General features: G+C 46.9%; 1 protein-coding gene across 1 annotated transcript in view; it reads right to left on the bottom strand.

Annotated features, from left to right (window-relative positions):
* Positions 1-2,653: 2,653 nt before the first annotated feature.
* Morc3 (MORC family CW-type zinc finger 3) overlaps positions 2,654-20,517 on the bottom strand; it is a 35,427-nt gene continuing 17,563 nt past the window's right edge. The window contains exons 7-17 of the mRNA XM_051191919.1: positions 20,046-20,174; positions 19,391-19,510; positions 17,949-18,046; positions 14,694-14,798; positions 12,662-12,784; positions 12,483-12,557; positions 10,168-10,210; positions 8,373-8,536; positions 4,843-5,725; positions 3,859-4,016; positions 2,654-2,808 (exon numbers count right to left, since the gene is read on the bottom strand). Coding sequence (XP_051047876.1) covers positions 2,655-2,808; positions 3,859-4,016; positions 4,843-5,725; positions 8,373-8,536; positions 10,168-10,210; positions 12,483-12,557; positions 12,662-12,784; positions 14,694-14,798; positions 17,949-18,046; positions 19,391-19,510; positions 20,046-20,174 — 2,052 coding nt within the window. The 3' untranslated portion in view covers position 2,654. The remainder of the gene's footprint in view (positions 2,809-3,858; positions 4,017-4,842; positions 5,726-8,372; positions 8,537-10,167; positions 10,211-12,482; positions 12,558-12,661; positions 12,785-14,693; positions 14,799-17,948; positions 18,047-19,390; positions 19,511-20,045; positions 20,175-20,517) is intronic.

Below are 20,517 nucleotides of genomic sequence, written 5' to 3'. Positions count from 1 at the left end.
AGTAAAATCCCAACTATCCATTGTTTTTGGTTTGTTAGGTTTGTGTAGCCCTAGCTGTCCTGGATCTCTCTCTGTAGACCAGGCTGGACTTGAACTCACGGAGATCCGCCTGCCTCTGCCTATTGAGTGCTGGGCCACCACTGCCCGGTATCCAACTATCCATTCTTGATGCTGTATGTGGAAACTTTGTGACATAAAGTTACATCATCTTAATCTAATTATTCAAACCACCGAAATACTTCTCGGTGTCATTTAACCCGAGAATTCGTTTAGCAGCATCAGTAAATCCAAGCCATTTTTATGCAGTTTTTGACACGAGACACATGGCTTCCTGGTTTGCACTTGAGGAATATATTCTTAGAGTTGTCTAAAGGTTCCACTTTGTTATCAGGAACCCAGGACTCTGAAAATCCAAAGCGTTCATCAATTTTTGAGTCTTCCTGGAAAAGTGGTTTCTTAGCTGCCAGTTCTGCAAATATACCTGTGCTCCAAAAATTCTTTGGTGTCAATTTGCCTGAGAATTCATCTAACAGCATCCATAAATCCAAGCCAATTTTTGATCATATTGAATCTCCATCAATGTTGATGGCATGCATAGCTTTTCTTCTCCTGTGGGAACAAAAGCAGAACCCCTTCCCCAACATAATGCATCTTGAACAGGCCTGGAAAGGTCAAGTGTAAACGTCAAAGCACCTGAGACCATGGGGTGGTGGCACAGAGGGGATCTGAAGTCCATCGGAACCACACAGGGACACACGCCACACTTCTGCTCTGCTCAGTCTCCACTTTGCCTCCTTCTGCAGCCTTAGCTGACTAAAGCAGCTTCTGTTTGCGAAAGTCTATTGCTGCGGCCAGCTCCCTCAGTTTGTGTGTTAAACTGCACATCGGACAGGAAGATGCTTCATCTGGTTCCACACACGTGAGGCCATGCATGTCTCTGTCTCCACACACGTGCGAGGTCATGCGCGTCTCTCTCCCCCCCTTTCAGCCTCTTTTGTTAAAGGGTGAAAGCTATGAAGACATCTCAAAGAGCAAGTTTCATAAGCAAATTACTTTAGGAATTTTATGATTCTCATGAAGCCGCCTCATGGCCATAAAAAATACACTTTCAAGGGCAGCCAACCAAATGAAAGATGGTATCTTTCAAGAACCCTGTATACACTCAGACATTCCCAAGGCATGACTGACAGGTGCTATCTTTTAGGCAAGATGAACAGTTTACCCAAAAGCTTTCACTCTGGGCTGGAATGTGGCTCAGTGGCAGAGTACGGGGCCCCAGATTAACCCCTAGAACCCGTGAGAACACCGTCCCAAGAGCAAGAAGCCTGGCCTTACTGAAGGGACTATGTCAGCTGAGGGACTGGTGGGTATGTGTTTAAATATCTGAAGTTAACACAGAGTTTTCCAAAAGCATTTGTGAGGATATGTCACTAGATATAATTAGCACAATAGAAGAGAAAAATCAGCTTGACACCAAAAATAACTATCACCTTTATCAAATAAAAACAAAAACTCCATTTATTTGGCAATTTCCAGAAGATAATATACATAAAGATTCAATGTCATATACAACAGATGTTTAACTAACCACACACACAAGATGAACACGTACTGACTGGATTTTCAGCAACAAAAGTTAAAATAAATAGCAACAATAAAACTTTGGAAAAAAATAACACATTTTAGTTGTGGAAAATATGATTTAATTATATACAGTTACATATGTAATTAAAGGCCATCTCCTCTTTTCAGATTGCACAAAACTTGGGACCAGTAAATGCATACATATTTCACGGCATGTGACACTATGATCCTGGGCCCGTTTGTGATTAACTCCAGGATAAAAAGACTTACATTCATAATAGAGTAGATGTGCAGCGCTGTTCGGGAAAGACTGTGTTCTCAGCTCGCATCGACCTGCAGTAACCCTACAAAGGCTACACAGGAAATTTCACAAAAAGAAATCTCAGATAATTATTGCGCCCACTTCACGCTGAATCCAACAGCCAAAAATGGGCTTCTAAGTAAACATGGTTGTCACTGGCTATTTTTAACACTTTAAGGATCTTTTCTTTGTCCTGGAGAACACTTTTTTACTTGATGACTAGCAATCTCAGCACAAGAAAAGGCCAGGTGAAATGAAGCTAGCTTTGGCTATCCTCCTCCTATGAGCAGGGCCACTGCAGAGACAGGAGCTTGAGAGAGAGAAGCCTAACCTCAGCTAACTTCAGTTCCCTTGTAAGCAGATCTCACTCATCGGGGGCCCCTGCATCATTAAAAACCTTACTTATGCTCATCGGAAAGGAACAACAGTAGCAACATATCCATTTACATTATGGCACAGCCCTCGATTTTGAGAAAAATACATTTTAGGGATCCAGAATAATTGCACAAACCGTAGTAACAACCTGAAAACCTCCTGGTGAGAAATACCAGTCTCTAGGGTAATAAAAAAATACGTGTGGGCTCAGTACAAATATTTACATTCAGAACAGAAGCTGCGGTCGGTCACAGGTTATGTCACGAGTGTCCACACTGCGAGGACACTGGAGTGCATAGACGACAGTAAGGACACGCTCTCTTCAGTCTGCTGCCCCTTACTCAGCCTGACACTGTGGAAGCCCCGCCCCCACCCCGCCCCCACCCGCCACCGCTTAAGTGCCGCTGATCTCGCTCATCTGCTCCACCACTTGCCCCAGAATCTCATCCACTACATCAACGTCATAGTTGACTTGCTGAAGATCCAGGTCAGGCACAATCATAGCAAGCAGCTGCCCTACATTGACTCGAAGAGAACGAAGCTTGAGGCTGCAAATACAAAGAGTAACTGATTAGGTGCATGATGCAATCTAAATGACTTCCCTTACGTACTTAAAAATTAAAAGTGAAACTACAAAAATCTCTGCGGAATGATATAGAATAAAAAGTACAACCACCCTCAAAAATTGGATTTAATTCAATAACCAACCGAGTCATCAGATGTTAGGCTAAATCCAAATATAACGTTTTACAAGCTCGTGACTCTTGAGATAACCTGGACCAGAAACACACACAGGTCAGAGGTTATTTGCAATCCGCTGTCACCTAGGAAGACAGCAGCATGCCATTGAGAGCACTAAGGACTGACACTGAGCCCCGAATTTCACCTTCCCTTGGAAGAAAATAACCCGAACTGCTCCTTCTGTTAGGCTTAACTGTCAAGCTGGCCCAACCTAGGTCATCTAAGAGAAGCTGTAACAGCCCAGGCTGTCTGTGGGTGGCTAAAGTCCACGAGTCAGGACGGAAGCCAGCACCCGCCTTCCGCCGATGCCTGTCTCAACTCCTGCTGACTCCCCTCTAAAGGATCACAACCTGGGAGCATAAGCCAAACAAACCCTTACGCCCCAAGTTGCTTTTGCTCATACAAGAAGCCGACTGAGACAGGGTGCGAATCCACTTATTGCTCAGACTTGTAGCTCTTACAGAGGACCTTTGTTCAGTCCCCAGCATCCACATAAGCAGCTGAGATCCTGTGTTCTGAACACATAGCTCTTACTCCGGTAGGGTAATTACCCACTGTTTTATCAGTTAACAGGCTGTGCTAACAGTGTGTCCTGGGCCACTTTATTTAACAGAGTCCTATGTCATGGTCATGGTGAAACTGACCCCGCTGTCTCTAAAGATTCAGCCCAGTATTTTACCCAGGTAACCAAACCATTTTCTACCCTTAATTTAGGAACTTGAAGCAATGTGCCAGGACCACAATGCCTGTCAGAGACTTCAGAGAATAGTGCACACTGAGAGCATGTTCGAACAGAGGTAACATGTGGGCTCACAACTCCAGGTCTGGAAAAAAAAAAAAAAAAAAACCTTCAGTACCTTTCCCCATCCGTGTAATTGACGGCTTCCTCCACGTTGCTTGAAGTTGAAACATGGGCTCCTGTCTGCTGACTTGTAGATTTCAACTGCTCAATTTCAGTTTTGAGTTCTTCACACTGAGAATGAACATGTGATTTCTCTATTTCCAATAAATTAACCTAACCAAGAAAAAAAGGTAAATTTTATAAGCATAAAATTTTAAAAAGAGTCCAAGTCTAAGCTAAGAAATTCCTGCTGCTGAAGCGCATGAGGTCACAGCCCCCGCCCGCCAGGTTGTCCTTCTTCCTCAGGACACCTAACCCTGAGCCACAACCTTCCACTAAGCCGGTCTCATTTGCCTAGATCCCCTTGCCAGTCCACTGAGGAAACGTCCATCACCAGTTCACACACTGCAAGTGGACCCCTGCAAAGGGACGCTGGTACTGTCCTTTACAAAGGCTGTCACTTCATCCACTTCACATCACCAAAGCCACAACAAAAGAGTCTATGATTAGCTGGCTTAGGTTTATCACTCACCACAAGACAACCTTTCATTCAGAGTGCATGGAGGGCTGGGTGACAGCTCAGTGGTTATGAGCACTGACTGCTCTTGCACGGGATCCCAAACTATCTGCAGCCTCCATTCCAGGGGAACCCACTCCCTCCACGGGTACCAGGCACCCACAAGATACAGACATAATTTCAGGGGAAACACCACACACACGAAGAAATACAACTACAAGAAACTAACTTTACCCTGGACGTGTTGGCGCACACCTTAACAGCAGCATTTAGAAGGCAGAGGCAGATGGATCTCTCTGAATTAAGGCCAGCGTGGCCAAGACATCAAGTTCTAGGACAGCCAGGGCTACACAGTAAGACCCTATCTTAAAAATAAAATACTTTGCAAATCTGAAGTAGGACATTTCTAGGAATCAAAAATGCTTCTGCATGGCCCTTCGTGCTGCAGGAGGCCCACTCCCCAGTGGCTCCGTGGGAACTCACCTCACTCTTATACTGGTCCCTCTCCACAATGCACTTGTCCAGCTGTCTGAACACGTCATCAAGCTGCACGGCCATCTCGTCCACCTCACTCTTGCTCTCGCCGGCAGAGCACTGGCTGCACTCGGCTTTTATGTGCTGCAGAGCGCTGCACTGTTTCTTCAGCCTCTCTATCTCCTCCAAAGCCTGCTGGTACTGAGACCCCGCACGCTCAGGGCTTTCCGATGCGCCGTTCACACTTTCAAGTAAGAACACCGCATCGGTCTGGGTAGACTGGGGGCAGGCTTCCTTCTTCACACACTTGCCGTTCATCTCCAGTATCCTCTGCTGTAAGACTCTTATCTGGTCAGTGTACATGTGACACTGCCTCTTGTAATCATCTCTTTCCTGCGTGACTGCGAGCAGCTCCCTTCTCAGTCCCTGTAACTGGAGGCCGGCGCCCTCTGAGGACCTATCCAAGGGCTCCTGCGCCTTTGCCTCGGCACTTACACAGGAGGCCAGTGCCACCCTGTCACTCGCTGCGCCCACCTCGCTTTCAACGCTCTCCTCCTTCTTAACCATTAACCCCGGGGTTTCAGTCTGCGTGGAGGCAGCAGTGGCTTGGTCACCCAAGCAGGCGCCCAAGCTTGCCGAACCGGCCTTCGCACAGGGTTCGGGACTGCCAAGTTCAACCTGAACACCGCTCGGTTTTTGTTCCGTGTGACCCTGTTCTGTCTTCATTTCAATGTCGTGGTCGACTGCAGGTTTGGGGGTGCTGTTTTCTTCTAAAATGATGACATCTTCATCATCGTCATTTTTGTAAGATGCGTTTTCAAATGGAGCACTGCTTAATCTCTGAGTCTTTGCGTTCAGAAACGAGGAACGAGTGGGCAGCCTCCGTTTCAGGCTGGAAGAGATCGTATTCATAAAATGTAAGGTTGTAAGACACAGGCAGGACAGAACTCAGCCTTTCTTGTTACAACAAAAGCAACTGAATGAAGGAAGGGCCCATCTGGCTCGTTTGGGCACAGTCCATCACGGCAAGGAAAGCACAGCCGCAGGTTATAGTGGCCTGTCCCAACAGGCAGAAGCAGGGCCGGCGACACACCCTCAGACCCCCAGTGAGGTATACCTTCTCAGTTTCAGTCTTCTGACACAGCCCCGCCACGGAGCAAGTGCTCAAACACATCCAACTGCGACAAAGGTACTGCGACAATTCTAACTGTCTTGACATCCAAATACATGCTCCGTTTGACTTCTTTCATTTTGTTTTTCCCTTCGAGACACGGTTTCCCTGTGAATCGGTCTTGGCTGTCCTGGAACTCACTCTGAAGACGAAGCTGCCGCCTCACACTCACAGGGATCCCGAGTGCTAGGATTAAAGGCGTGCACCACCACACCCAACCGACCACGGAGATCTCGTTCGGGCATCAATGTCTACACTGACAAACATCTTTTCACCTGTGGTCTCCAGTCACTATAATAAATACACTGAGCCCCAAACACAGCACCGACCACTCAGAGCCTCCTGAAACTGTGTGTGTGGGGGGAGGGTGGTGACATTTTCATCTGATCATTCCCCAGTGATCAAAGGCCAACAGTATTCTGTGTGGAGAGTCAGGCTCACCCCACATCTTCCCGGAAACGCTGATGTATTCAGAGGGAATGTAGTTCCTTTCTAAAGTCAGGAATGAGCTTGGCAGAGCCAGTAATGGCCTGGGGCCAGGAGGCCAAGGGGCTGTGGATCCTAAGAACCCAACACTTCCCACTGCACAGGGCTATGACCGCTAGGGCTCAGGCCGCTGTGAGCTAAATCTATATGTGTTCCCCTTATGTAATGCTGCTAGACTAACTTCCTGCTGACCTTGCCCCAGTGAACACAGTTCCTGCTGGCCCGCGTTCCCTTTCAGGAAATCCTGTACATGAGATGGTGTACTGAGCTATGGCTTGCTTGTGCAGGACTCCTGGACTCTCAGCCTTCCGATCTTAAGCTTCTCGTCTCTGTCCACCTCCCCTGAGGACCTCATCATGAAAGCAGACCTGATGGCCAAGTCAATTTCATATAAAATGATCCCCAAATTAGAAATGGTTTTGAGGCTGGGGAGACAGCTTAGGCGGTAAGAGTACTTGTCTAAGAATGAGGACCCATTGGCAGGCGGTCGGTGGAGGCAGGGGCATCTCAGTGAGTCTGTGCTCAGCCTGGTCTACAGAGTGAGTTCCAGGACAGCCAGGACTGTTACACAGAGAAACCCTGTCTCCAAAACCAAAACCAAACCCAAACCTAAACCCAAACCAAACAAAAGAGGGAGGGAGGAAGGAGGGAAGGGGGAAAGGAGAGAAGGAGATGAGGGCCTGAGCTCACATCCCCAGTATCCACGGGGAAAGCTGAGCAGGCCCTGCAACCCAGCAGCGGAGGGCGGAGACACACCGGAACGGATCTAGTATCACCCTGACACTGTGATGGTTAATTTAACATCCTGACAGGCTCTCTATCACCTAGGAAGCAGCCTGCAGAACTCCAGTCAGGTTCAATGAGTGGGAAGAGTTACCTACCTGGCAGAGATGGGCTGTCCCCTGGGCTTGTGGATTAAGGGAGAATGCTCATGAGCACTGCCATTCATTCACTGCCCTCAGGGGCTGAACCACAATAAACCTCCCCCACCAGCATACAATACACACAGAGGCTGGAGGCCAGCAGTGGGGGAGTCAGAGTCCCCTGGGATTAGGGATGCAGGTGGTTGAGAGCTAGGAGTCCTAACTGGATGAGCAGCTAGTCTCTTCCTCGATGAGCCACCTCTCTAGCCCCCTTCGGTGGCTTTCTTCGCGGTGTTTTGTGACAAGGTCAGGGTAAATAACTGAGACAGACACTTAAAAAAAGGCAGTGATTTTATACTGTATACTGTTAACAGGCCCCCCATACCTCAGCACAAGTGACACCATGCAACTCAGCACATCAACCTCAACATCTGCCAAAACAGGAACAAAAGGCCTAATCCATCAAAGACTGGGTCCACAGCTCTAGGGTCCACGAAAGCCCCCAAATGTACTAACCCTGCTTTTCACAGTCTTTCTGTAGCTGTGCTTCTTGCTAACCAGGGTGTGGTTTTGTGTCTTGTGTTCCCACAATTAAACTACAGCCCTAGGTCCCCATGTTCCTCGCTTTGAGATGGGCTATAGGATGTCCAGAACTCTCTGTAGCTCCAAGCAGACCTTGCACCAATAAACTTAAGACACCCAAGGAGCCGGGACTATAGGCTTCTGCCAACCCAGCAAGAGGTAGAGATCTGATCAAAGCACATAATACATTACTCACACCCATGGGCATGAAAACCTTGTTTTTACCCCCAAACAAGGGTCTTCTTAAATAGGTTGGCCTCGAACTCTCCACAGGCAAACACGAACTTCCCGAGTGCTAGGATTACCAGTACGTGCTATCACAACCGTCAGTTAACAGTCTTTAGCTAACTTAAATAAATATGTGGTTGAAGAAGGTAGGGACAGTGTGAACTGTCACCTCGTAGACTCGCATCACTGCTGTAAGCCAGTCCACTAACCTGTTGCTCTCAGGTTCAGACGGAGGCGAAGCAATGTGGTTACTTAGAAGCCTTGCTGTGAAAGCACCCCCGGCCTCGGGAAGATGTGGTCTTGGAACACCCTCCTTCACAGGGGAAAAGCTCCGACTGGGAACACTTGCTGCATACAGTAACTCAGGGTTGATCTGTTGGTGGGAAAAAGCATCTTGAAGGAACTATTTCACTCCAATAGTTACCAAACACAAGACACAATCTGTTTTCCTTTTACCCCAGAAGATACTGAGAATTATCCTACGCATCTAGAGTTCTTTTTTCCAAAGATTTAATATATACATAGTGTTCTGCCTGTATGTACGCCTTCGTGCCAGAAGAGGGCACCAGATCTCATTCCAGCGGGTTGTGAGCCGCCATGGGAAGTGAACTCAGGACCTCTGGAAGAGCAGGCAGTCAGTGCTCTCACTTTTGAGCTCTCTCTCCAGCGCTCCATGTGGGTTTCTTTTGCTAACTAGAAATGGATGAACGGGTCAGTGAACTAACCCAGCCTTTTACACAGGTAACATGGTTTGTACATGCATGTTGTACATGCATGGGTGTGTGTGCATGAGTGCACATGTGTACTCGAGCTTGTGAGCAGAGGTCCATGCTGGCTGTCTTCCTCAGGTGCTCTCTGCTCCATGGTTTGACATGGGATGTTCTGACATGTTAGGTCTCAGTGAACCTAACACGCGCGACTGAGAAGATTAACCCTGCAATGTCTGAGGAACCGGGATGAAAGTAAAATGGTGGTGAGGGCAGCACGTTCAAACCGCAAGTGCCCCCACTGTTTGCCCCCCCAGTCCTGGCCCCCAAATCCGCACTAAAAGCGCCGCAATGCAATCACAAGTGAACACACACCCCCACCCCCAGCAGAAAAACCTTCCTGCCAAGAAATAGTTACATTCAGCCAAAATATCCCACCCACCCCACTCCCAGCTCAAAGTGCCTGGCCTCCCCCACCCCCAGGCTCTCTAATGACAAGATTCTTTTAATCCAATCCCAGCTGCCCATATACAAATGGGTGGAGCCATCCACTGGAGCAAAGCCAATCTCCTGGGAGCCACACCTTAAAGAAAGCTGACCCAGGGGACTAGAAAGATGGACCCCAGGCTTAAGAGCATTGGCTGCTCTTGCAGAGGATGCCGGTTCAATTCCCAGCACCCACACTGCAGCTCACAAATGTAAAACACCAGTTCCAGGGGGTCCAACACCCTCAAATGAACATACATGCAGACATAACACCTACGCACATTAAAAAGTAAAAAGAAATCAAAAAGAAAGAAAACTGACCCTCCCCCACCAGTGCCACCCACCACGGACACGCCCTTCTCCTTCAAAGGGGATGCTGGGTAGGCTGGCCTTGCCCTGACAGTACGGCCTCTCCTCACAGCCCCCCAGCCCTTACAATATCCCCCCCTTCCCTCGTGTCCCCTGAACTCTAGGGGAACAGCTATGATACCCGTGACCCATTTATGAGTGTGTGCCCCGCAGACATTTTTTCTCTTCATTTCTGCAATTGCGTATTTCTGACAAGATTCGTAAAAGGCTGCCTTACCTCAACAATACCCCGCTAAATATTAATATTAATCGGACAGTCTGAAGAAGTTGTTGGGCTAGGAAGACTTGGGGAAAAGAGCCACGAATGGGTAACAAAAAAAGAGTGTGAATTCAACAAGTTCCTTTCAATTGGTCATAAAAGAGCAAAACTGTAGAATTCAGCATAGGCTAAAGCAAGCACGTCTAAAACTGAAGACAGATATAAAATAGAAGGGCTCATTACCCGAGGGATCATTTCCGGCTGTCTGATCCTGTATTTCTCCTTGCTGCTTGAAAAGAAAGATGAGAAGTGAACGTCTTGATATTCACCTATTATTATTTCACAATCCCATTTTTAAATGATGTATCCATTACACTACCAAGTTACTCAAATATCTATAATTAACTTAGCTTCTTCAATTTCATTATGGTCACTGGTGAGCATTTAGGCTATGAAGGTACCTACCTCCCCCTCCGCGTGCACTCTCTCTCCTTTAATTAAAACAAACAAACAAAACTCTTAGCGACACCTAGTGTCCACCTGAAGCACAGATCATAAACAAGGTGTCAAAGGCTCTTAAATGCTTTCATTACTTCCAAAGCCGCTCTAAAATTGAATAAATGCCAGCAGACAGAGGTTGGGGTTGTGCTGACTCAGTCAGTGCCTGCTGAGCAAACCTGAGAAACCAAGTTCCAGTGCTCAAGAATCCAAGTAAAAGGTGGGCATGACAACACATCTAACCCAGTCTGCAGAGGAAGAACCTGGAGGGGATCTGGCATCCACTGGCTGGACACTCAAGCTCAATAACGAGTTCACTTAGTTAGAAGCCCTGCCTGGGGAGGTGGTGCATTCCTCCAATCCCAATACTTGGGTGGTGGAGGTAGGAGGATTTCTGTTGAGTTTGAGGATAGCCTGGTCTACATAGAAAGTTCTATGTAGCCAGTCAGGGCTACAAAGTAACACCTTGTCTCTAAACAAAAAGCAAAAAAGGAGAGCAAAGGAGGAAGACATCTGCCATTGGCCTTGGTCAGCCCCATGACCTGTTTATCCCTTGTCACACTACTTAGGCCGTACAAACAATTATACTCATGTGCACTCTTCCCACACTGAAGAGGCCAATCATTGGCATGACCTCCTCAGACCCTAAGAGAGACACATGGGTCACCTGGAAAGAGAAACTAGATGGTATCTACAGGACAAACTGGGGGTAGGGAGGTGGTGGGAAGGGGAAGGGGGGGAATGAGAGCAGGGGGGAACTAGATGACCCAGGCAGGGAGGAATACAGTAGAAGAGCAACAGAAAAGATACCTTAACAGAGAAAGCCACTATGGGCTTAGGGACAAACCTGAGAATCCAACAGGAGAACCCCAACTAAGACTTCTAGCAACAGCAGAGAGGATGCCCCAACTGACCTACCCCGTAATCAGATTGATGAATGAATGCCCCAACTACCATCATAGAGCCCTCACCCAGTAGTAATTGATGCAACCAGATGCAGAGACCCACAACCAAGAACCAGACAGAGCTCCGGGAATCCAGGAGAGGAGAGGGAGGAGGAGGGAGGTCACTATCATGATGGAGAAATCTACCAAGACAATTGAACCAAGCTCGTGGAAACTCATGACCTCTAGACAGACACTATGGAGCCTCCTAAGAACTGAACTGGGCCCTCCATATGTGGGAGACAGCTGTGAAGCTTGGACCATGACACAAACCATGAGCTGGCTTGTTGGAGCCCACTCCTTACGGTGGGGGCTGTGCTCAGCCTGAATGCACGGGAGAGGGGCCTGGCCCTGCCCAGCCTATTGTAATAGACTATGTTGACTCCTCGTGGGAGCCCTTACCCGTGAGGAGGAGCAAACTAGGGATGGTAGGAGGGATGGCAGGGAACTGTGGAGTTTTTAAAAATTAAAAAAAAAAAAAGAAACTAAAACTCCCTGGCTCATATCATGTCCGCCTTCTCTGGCCAAGTCAGAAGCAACTCTCCTTGAAGCTAACACAGGCCTGTGCCTTTTCAGGCAGACCTCACTAGTCTTAGGAATAGATGTTCTGCCTGCATGGACCACATGTGTGACCACATGTGTGCACTGCCCACCCAAGGAGGCCACAAGAGGATGTGGCGTCCTCTAAGGCTGGAGTGTCGGGTGGCTATGAGCTCCCGCATGGGTTCTAGGAGTCACATCTGGGTACTCTCACAAACAGCTTTTTAATCTCTGAGCCATCTCTCTGGGCCCAGGCTCATCACCTTCTCACTGTTAATATCCACGCCAGCTTTTCTAGTAACAGGGGTGTTTCTGCACAGCTCATCCAATATAGCTCAAAAGACCAAATTCCTCTTACGCAAAATAAGTGCAGGCCAGAGCAATCAATGCAGGCCAGAGCAATCAATGCAGGCCAGAGCAATCAATGCAGGCCAGGGCAATCAATGCAGGCCAGGGAACAAGAGGGGGAGCACCCCTGTGCCACTGCACCCCCAATCACACCTGTGCAGGCTCAAGCGGCAACACTTTGCATGCATTATTGCTCATGATTTGGGGAGTCACTCACACAACACTCACGTCTTTTTGTAGGTTTTTTCATAAGTGGGATGTACCAAATCCTCATCTTCAGGTTCTTCTGGAACTTCACAATTTCTAGACAAAAAAAAAAAAAAAGGATCACACAGAGTAACACATCACCGGTCCAACAGTACTCTCTGCCTTCCCAGAAAGGGCACCGGCAACCACATGTATGGTACCTGAACTGTGGGTCGGGATTGTTGTAGCAATACCATTTTTCTGGGAGTTGATCTATGCCATCAGGTAGTTTTCGCCACTTTAGACAAGCATCACACTGAACCCATGTTTGATCAGGGCGCTTCCTTTAACAAAACAAGAACAAAAGGTTAAAATGGAATTATGGACTCTAGAGTTTCATTTATTTTGTACATTGATTCCACATGAAATATCTGCTCATTTTCAACCTGAAAACTGCCTGATAAAACCGCATTTCATGTATAATTAAGTTTCTAAACGTTGACAACTTTCAAGAAGTTACGGAAAATGTCTTTAACCCTAGGCCTTGGAAGGCAGGGTGCCTGTACGATCTAGGTCACCCAGGGATATAGTGAGGTCCTGCCTTGAGAGAGAAGAGGGGAGGGGGGAGGGGAGGGAGGGCAGAAAGAGGAGAGGAGTGGGGGAGGGGTGGTCCTAGCATACACTTTCAATCCCAGCATTTGATGGGCAGCAGAGGAAGGCAGATCTGTCTACACACAAAGGTCCAGGACAGCCAGGGCTACACAGAGAAAGCCTGTCTTGAAAGGCAAGGAGGAAAGTGGGGGAGGAAGGGGAGAGGGGCGGTCTGTCTTAGGAGGAGGTAACTCACTGGGCACGGGCACTTGCTTCTGTCTAGAGGATCCAGGTACAAGTCTCAGCACATACTTGTAACTTATGGTGATATTTATTTATGATCTAACAAATAAAGCTCGCCTGAAGATGGGAGTGCAAAGGCAGCCACAGAAGCTGGGCGGTGGGTGGTGCACGACTCTAACCCGGCACTAGAGAGGGTGTAAGGAGGGTGAGGACGGACGGAGCGTGGCGCTCTCAGTCTGCAGTCACACTGAAGGCAGGGTCGCCCCAGCCTTGGTAGACAGCTCTCCGGTGGACGGATGCTTTGCTTTTCTGGTCTTCAGCTTGAACCCTGATATCTGTCTCTGGGTTCTTATTCTTCATGCTACAGTAACTCACAACCATCTGTGACTTCACAGCCAGATGGACACCAGACTCTCCTCACATGTAAGCAAAACATCCATATACTTAGATAAAATAATTAAAAGAAATTCTGAAGACTCATTTTATATAAGATTTTCTCTTTGTTTGAGACAGGGTTTTAACTCTAGAACTGACTTCAAACTGTGTAATCCAGGGTGGCCTCGACCTCAGCCTCCTGAGAACTGAAATTAAAGGCGTGTGACACCACACCATGCCTTCAAAGTCTTCACCCTCTGCTCTCTGCCCTGAGAGCTGGAGCAGACATCTGACTCCCAAATAACCTTTTCCTGTGTGTGTGCATACATGTGCTTGTGCGTGCACATGTGCTTGTGTGCATACATGTGCCTGTGTGCACATGTGCTTGTGGAGGCGGAGGCTAGATGTCTTTGTTTACCACCACCACCCACACTATTTTTTGAGGCAGTTCCCTTGCTGCCATGTAGGCAAGGACTACAGGTGTCCCCATGCCAGCTGCCTTGCTTGCTACCTCCCTCTCCCTCTCTCTGTTTGTCTGTCTCTCTCTCTGTCTGTCTCTCTCTCTCCCCCCCTCTGTCTCTCCTGTCTGTCTCTCTCTCTATCTCTGTCTGTCTCTCTCTCTGTCCTGTTTGTCTCTCTCTCTCTATCTCTCTGTCTCTCTCTCTATCTCTCCCTCTCTCCTGTCTGTCTCTCTGTTTCTCTGTCTCTCTCTCCCTCTCTTTCTGTCTGTCTCTCTTTCTGTCTCTCTCTGTCTCTCCTGTCCATCTGTCTCCCTCTCTGTCTCTCTATCTGTCTCTGTCTGTCTCTCTCTCTGTCTCTCTCCCTCTCCTTCTCTCTCTCTCCCCTTACCAGTAACTTTTCACTGCAGTTTCAGTCCCAGATCCTCCAACACCCTCTTCTACCAGGCACACAGGCATGCACACAGGCAAAACACCCAACGGAATCAGCAGCAGAACTCGCTACCGGAGTGTGTGGTTTCCCTGTGTGCTGTGAGCCCCGAGCGTGTGGAAGTCACCGTCAAAAGGACCGCGCGCCCATACTTACTGTATGTCCTCCACGGGCAGACTGAGGGGACACTCTGCATTCTTTTTCACTTTCATTTCATTCCAGTAATCATTCAGCTTTTCTCCTAATGCTAGTATTGTAAGCCTTAAAAAACAAAACAAAACAACAGCAACATTAACTAAAGAAAAAAAAAATCAAAACATTAATTCCAGATCAGTTTTATCAGTTTTTAAAATGTAAGCAGGCAAGGCTGATGGCTCAGCAGTCTGCTCTTCCAGAAGTTCTGGGTTCAAGTCTCAGCACCCAATGGCCGCTGACAACTGCCTGTACCTCCAGTTTCAAGGGATCCGACACTATCACACAGATACACATACAGGCAAAACACAGGTAAACATGAGATAAAAATAAATAAATAATTAAAAGCCAGGGCTCCCCATGTAGATGCTCGAAAAATAAATAAATATAAAACAAAACAAACAACCTGGAATCTCTCAGGATATAGCCCCTTTGGTTTTCATAGTAGTTGCCACGATCGTAAACCGTCAACAGTAACAGGCTCACATAACCTTCCTTTCACAATGTGCCTGGATTTATTATCAAGGCTGTGTATTATCATATTAGCTTCCAAAGAGTTTGTGAGACTGATAACACATCTCCCTTAAATGTTTGACTTTAATAATTAATATTTCCTGTGAAAAATAGTCTTGCTACTCTCTTAATGTTTCTTTTTAATTTGCTGGACATATACAGTCTTTTTCGGAAACAGATCCTCATTCTTAAACTTTTATTACATTACTTACGCCTGTGTGTGTGTGTCTGTCTGTCTTTGTCATGATGCCCTGTAGAGGTCAGACAACTTGGAGGAGTTGGTCCTCTCCAGCTACCATGTGGATCCCAGAAACCAAACTCAGTCACCAGTCGGAATGGCTTCATTCTTTAAGCTGCTTAAGCGGATAGTCATTCCCTTGTCTTAGTCTCTTAAACACTAGGGTTCGGGTGTCTGTCACTTGACAACTTACACTGGTGCTTATTCCTGCACCTCAGTCTCACCATGCATTTATGCACTATCAATCTCAAACAAACTGCTGTTTGCTGTGTCTACTGTCAGTGTGTGTCTTCTGGCTCCAAACCAAGTCCAAGACAGTACTCTGTTCTTACTTTACTCTCAAGCATGTTTATGCCTTCCCTGTTACTGAAGCCTTAACTAAAACTTCTTATCTGAAGGCAAGTGCTCCCAGAGAAGCCTCACCTGTGCCCAGCAGGGATGAGAATATGGACTACAGCTCAAGAGGACTCAGAAGGAAACAAAACTGGGTGCTTTTTGCCCTTGTCCTAAGAATATGCCTGAGGATAAATTGAAAAGATTCAGACTAATTTTGTTGGCAGGGGAGATTTCATGACAGCTTAATATTGACCATTTTGTTTGTTTGTTTGTTTTGTTGTTGTTTTTAAATAGGTGCTGTGCTCTGTGCCTCTCTGGCTGCCTTAGAACTCACTCTGTAGACCAGGCTGGCCTGGAACTCAGAGATCTGCCTGCTTCTGCCTCCCCAGTTCTGGGGCTGTAGATGGGTGCTACCATGCTCAGCTTAGTGGTTATTCTTACACAGATACTACCCAGTTAAACTTCCAACCTGCAAAAAGAAAAGGCCCAGGAATTGTCTGTTCCTAAAAAGAAGCAACAAAGGGAAACTTATGCAAGTGAATTCCAAGGAGGGGCCAGGCCCCTGCCAGGCCGGAAGCAGAGGCAATGGGAATAAAGGAGCTGTGGACACTTCTTCCTCGGTTAAGGAGAGCTGCCAAGAAGCTGCACTGCAGGGAAGTCCCTGTATGCAAGCCAGAGGACACTGTGTGCAGTTGTCAGAGTGAAGGCCAGGGTGTTAGAGGTGTCACTCAGGGGCGTCTGCCACAGAGAGCAGACAGGGCGCGGAACCAGCCCAAGACACAGAAGTGTGTTGCAGCCAACAAAGCCTCTAATTCCAGTAGAGGCAAGAGCATCTCTTAAGTTTGAGGGCAGCCTGGTCTACATTAGCAAGCTGCAGGACAACAGGGACTACAGAGACAAGCCTCAAAGACAAGCAAAAAACTAAACAGCTAAAAGAGAAAAGCTATCTAAGCCTGTGACATCAGACAGAAAGCGATAGGATTTGGAATTTGCCATGTTGGATTTTGATCTTGTTTTGGTCCAGTATTTATTTCTCCTCTGTGCCCTCACTCCTTGCTTTTGGGATGACAATGCTTATCCTGTGGAAGAACACAGTTTGCTTTTTCTCATTTTCCAGGAGTTTTTTTTTTTTAAGTTTGAAATTTTGAAGTCGGATTGAATGAATGAATTTTGAATTATAGCTATGACCCTACCTGGGCCAGGGAGTTGACTGTGGTGGGTTGAACGAGAATGGCCCTCATAGGCGCCTGTGCTGGAACACTTGGTCTCCAAGAGAGTGGGACTATTTGGGGAGGGTGGGAAAACATGGCCTTGGAGGAGTCGCTGGCGGGTGAGCTTTGAGCGTTTAAAAACTCACACCATTCCAGTTAGCGTTCTTCTCTGCCGTGCGCCGTGTGCAAGGGCTAAGTCTGTCACTGCCACCACGCTCCCACTCTGGTCATGGATTTCACCTCTCAACTGTAGGCCCCAAACAAATACTTTCTTTTACGCTGCCTTGGTCATAGTGTCTTATCACAGCAATTAAAAAAATAACTAAAACCAGGAAGAAGCTGTACAGGGCTGCAGAGGGTTCCATGGGTGAGAGCTGACCGCTCTTGCAGATGGCCTGGGTTCAGTTCGCAGCACTGACATCATATGGCTCACAACCTCCTATCACTTCCGCTCCAGGGTCCAACCCCCTCTTTTGGACTCTGAGGACATCTGCATGCACACGTGCACGGACCCACTTAGACACATAAAGACATACACACTTAGAAAATAAAGGGAGAGAACTGAAAACTCTGAGCGGCTCGCGCAGACGATGGACTGCTCTTCCATTTCAATCTGTCGTCTATCCCACCATGAGCAGAATATAAATGCTGGTTTTCTGGGTGTGATACGTTACCCTGAGAACCCATCACAGAAAATAGAGCAAACCCTGCTGCCTAGCACTGGGGCGTCCACTTGGAGGAGGGGGAGGGCTGCCAGAAGTTCAAGGCAGCTCAGACTGCAGAGCTAGTTCAGGGCCAGAATACACAGGTCTACCCACCTCAAATACGCCCTCTGGCTAAAGGGAAGGAGAGGCGAAGATTCTAGCATCTAGCTCACTAACACACTTCCTCAGACTGCGAGTAAATAAATGGGCAACATACCTGTACTCATTAGTGTAGTCAAAATCTTGCTTATTATGAGTTGGCTTAAGGAAATTACATTCTATAATTCCAACCACTCCAACACCCATGTTGTTTGCCTGAAATATAATGAGACAGCATTTCAGACGTAACGTATGAGGCTCATTGTACCCTTCAACAAAGATTTACATCGTAGATGATTTCCTTACACTTTATATGACTCCCTGGGGATTTCCTGGTAAGGGCTTAGTGTTTCTAATCAGTTAACTCTCTTCCGAGCAGGTGTCTATTTCGATGAGAACTATGTGCACGCTGCCACCAGGGGAAGGCATGCATCGAGTGTAACAAGCACAGCCACTGGCGACCGCTGTCTGAGCAGCCCTGCTGCACTGCTAACCAGCAGCTCCTCAGCCTGCGCTCTCTACACCTAAGCACAGCAGGCACAAAGACATCATGAACGTCGCTCGTAGTTCATGGCCCCTTCTCACGCCTGGTATAAACAGCCGGCTAAACGAACCCACACTAGTAAGCTGTGGAGGCCATTGTAACATTCTCCAAGCAACTTTAATAATTTGAAAAGAAAATGAAAACCAAAATACTTGGAGAAAAAAAGAGAGAAAGAAAATACATATACCTTAAGCCCCTCTAAGAGTTCCTTGTTTAAATCAAACAACAAACCTTTAACGGGATCATTTATGCTCATACTCACCATCCAACAGAACCGGAAAGTACAGCTACTCTGGTGTATACAGAACAAAGTACAGATACTCTAATGTATGCAGAACAAAGCGCTTGGTGGGGTATGACTAACAACCTAAACTAGCTATTACAACAATGAAAGTAACCGAAAGGGGCAGTAATTCCAGGGCCAGGAAAATGGTCAGGGGACAGGCCCCTGCTACCAAGCCTCACCTGCAGCATCAGGTGGGAAGAAGGCAGCTCTAACCTATCAGTTACTATTTGTCAGGTTGGTTCCATAAGCACTTATAAAAATAGCCAAGTTAAGACAACAAACACCAATCAAATTCATTCTAGTAAAAAAAAATAATAATAATCATGTGACCCACATCCAAACACAGCTAGAGACTTGAATCCACGGAAGGTGTCATGCTAACACAGTTTGAGACCAGCCCTCTTGTAGGACAGGGCACTGGGAAGCAGGTGACAAGTGAATGTAGCCAGATGCTAGGTTAACACTGCTCTTAAGAGGCTGACACCAGCCGGGGGTGGTGCACACCTTCAATCCCAGCATGGGAAGGAAGCAAGCCAGCGGATTTCTGTGAGTTCAAGGCCAGCCTGGCCTACACAATGAATTCCAGATAGCCAGGGATGCATAGAGGGACCCTGTCTCAAAGAAACAAACACTCCTTCCCACCTCCAAAAAACTGACACCTAAAAAGCCATGAGCAAAAACTGTATTATTCTTTTGCTAAAAAGATTTTCTTTTCAAATATAAGCCTTACCTTTAACTGACATCCCACTTTTTCATAAGCCTTGATGAGTCTATTTTTGTGATACATCATTATTCCATAGTGCTCTTTATTTCTGCAGTTGAATCCAAAAGTGATTCTCACTGTTCTAGTCTTAAAATATTAAGGAAAATTCTGAGTACAACAGCTCATTCCCTTCCAATGACTCTTTCTGTATTTCTAATAGATCCCACTCACTGTGGGGGCTGGGTAGAGGGGTTTCCTCCACAGCACGCAGGTTCTGCGTATCTCCATGGCCGCTTACAACCATCTCAGTCCTAGGGGATCTCACACCCTACCTGCAAAACATTCATACACCAGGCAAAATAAAAATATACAAATCTATTAAAAATAAGTAAGTCCCAAAGTACACGCAGAAAGCAAACCTGGAGATCAAAATTCCTGTGGGGAGGGAGGGCGAGATGGATCTTCGGATAAGGGTGCTGGCCGGCCATGAATTAAGCTTGACAAACTGACTTTAATCCCTGGGACTCACATGGTAAAAAGAGAACAGACTCCTGCAAGTTGTCCACTCACGTACATGCAAATGAATGTAATTTTTTAAAATATTACAGGAATAAAGACAGTAAGGACAAATAATATTGAATATGCCTCGCTATGTTTACATGGAATTACTTGTAAAGGATACTAAAAATTTAGGTCGGTACACATCCCGTTCAATGTAGGCGAGACTCTTGGAGACTAGCTGTGTCTTCACTTTTTGACCTCGTAGAATGATCTGCATTCTTGGCTTTAGGTAAAGAATACTGCAGTAAGCCTGCAAAGAAACAGCAAAGTCTGTCCTTCCTAAAGAAGCATTCACCCATTTATTCACTGTTACTCAGGTATGAGTTTAAAAAAGAAAGCGCTCCCTTTGGTAACTAACAACTTACTTCCTCAATAAAGCAACTGAGACTACAGAGTTGGGATGCAGTCACTTGCCGTGTACGAGGCCCTGGGTTCAAGCTCAGGTACCAAGCAATGACAACAACACAGAGTTACACTAGTTATTTGATTTTAAAGGAAAGTTTTTTGAGCTATGGTCTCAAAATAGCACACGCTACTAGAACTCAGCACAGCTAAAGGGGGCTTAGAAGGCCTCCTCCCCTGCACCCGCCTCT

The sequence above is a fragment of the Phodopus roborovskii genome, unplaced genomic scaffold, assembly GCF_943737965.1.
Source record: "Phodopus roborovskii unplaced genomic scaffold, PHOROB, whole genome shotgun sequence".
NCBI lineage: Eukaryota > Metazoa > Chordata > Mammalia > Rodentia > Cricetidae > Phodopus > Phodopus roborovskii.
This window is presented reverse-complemented; position numbering and strand designations above follow the sequence as displayed.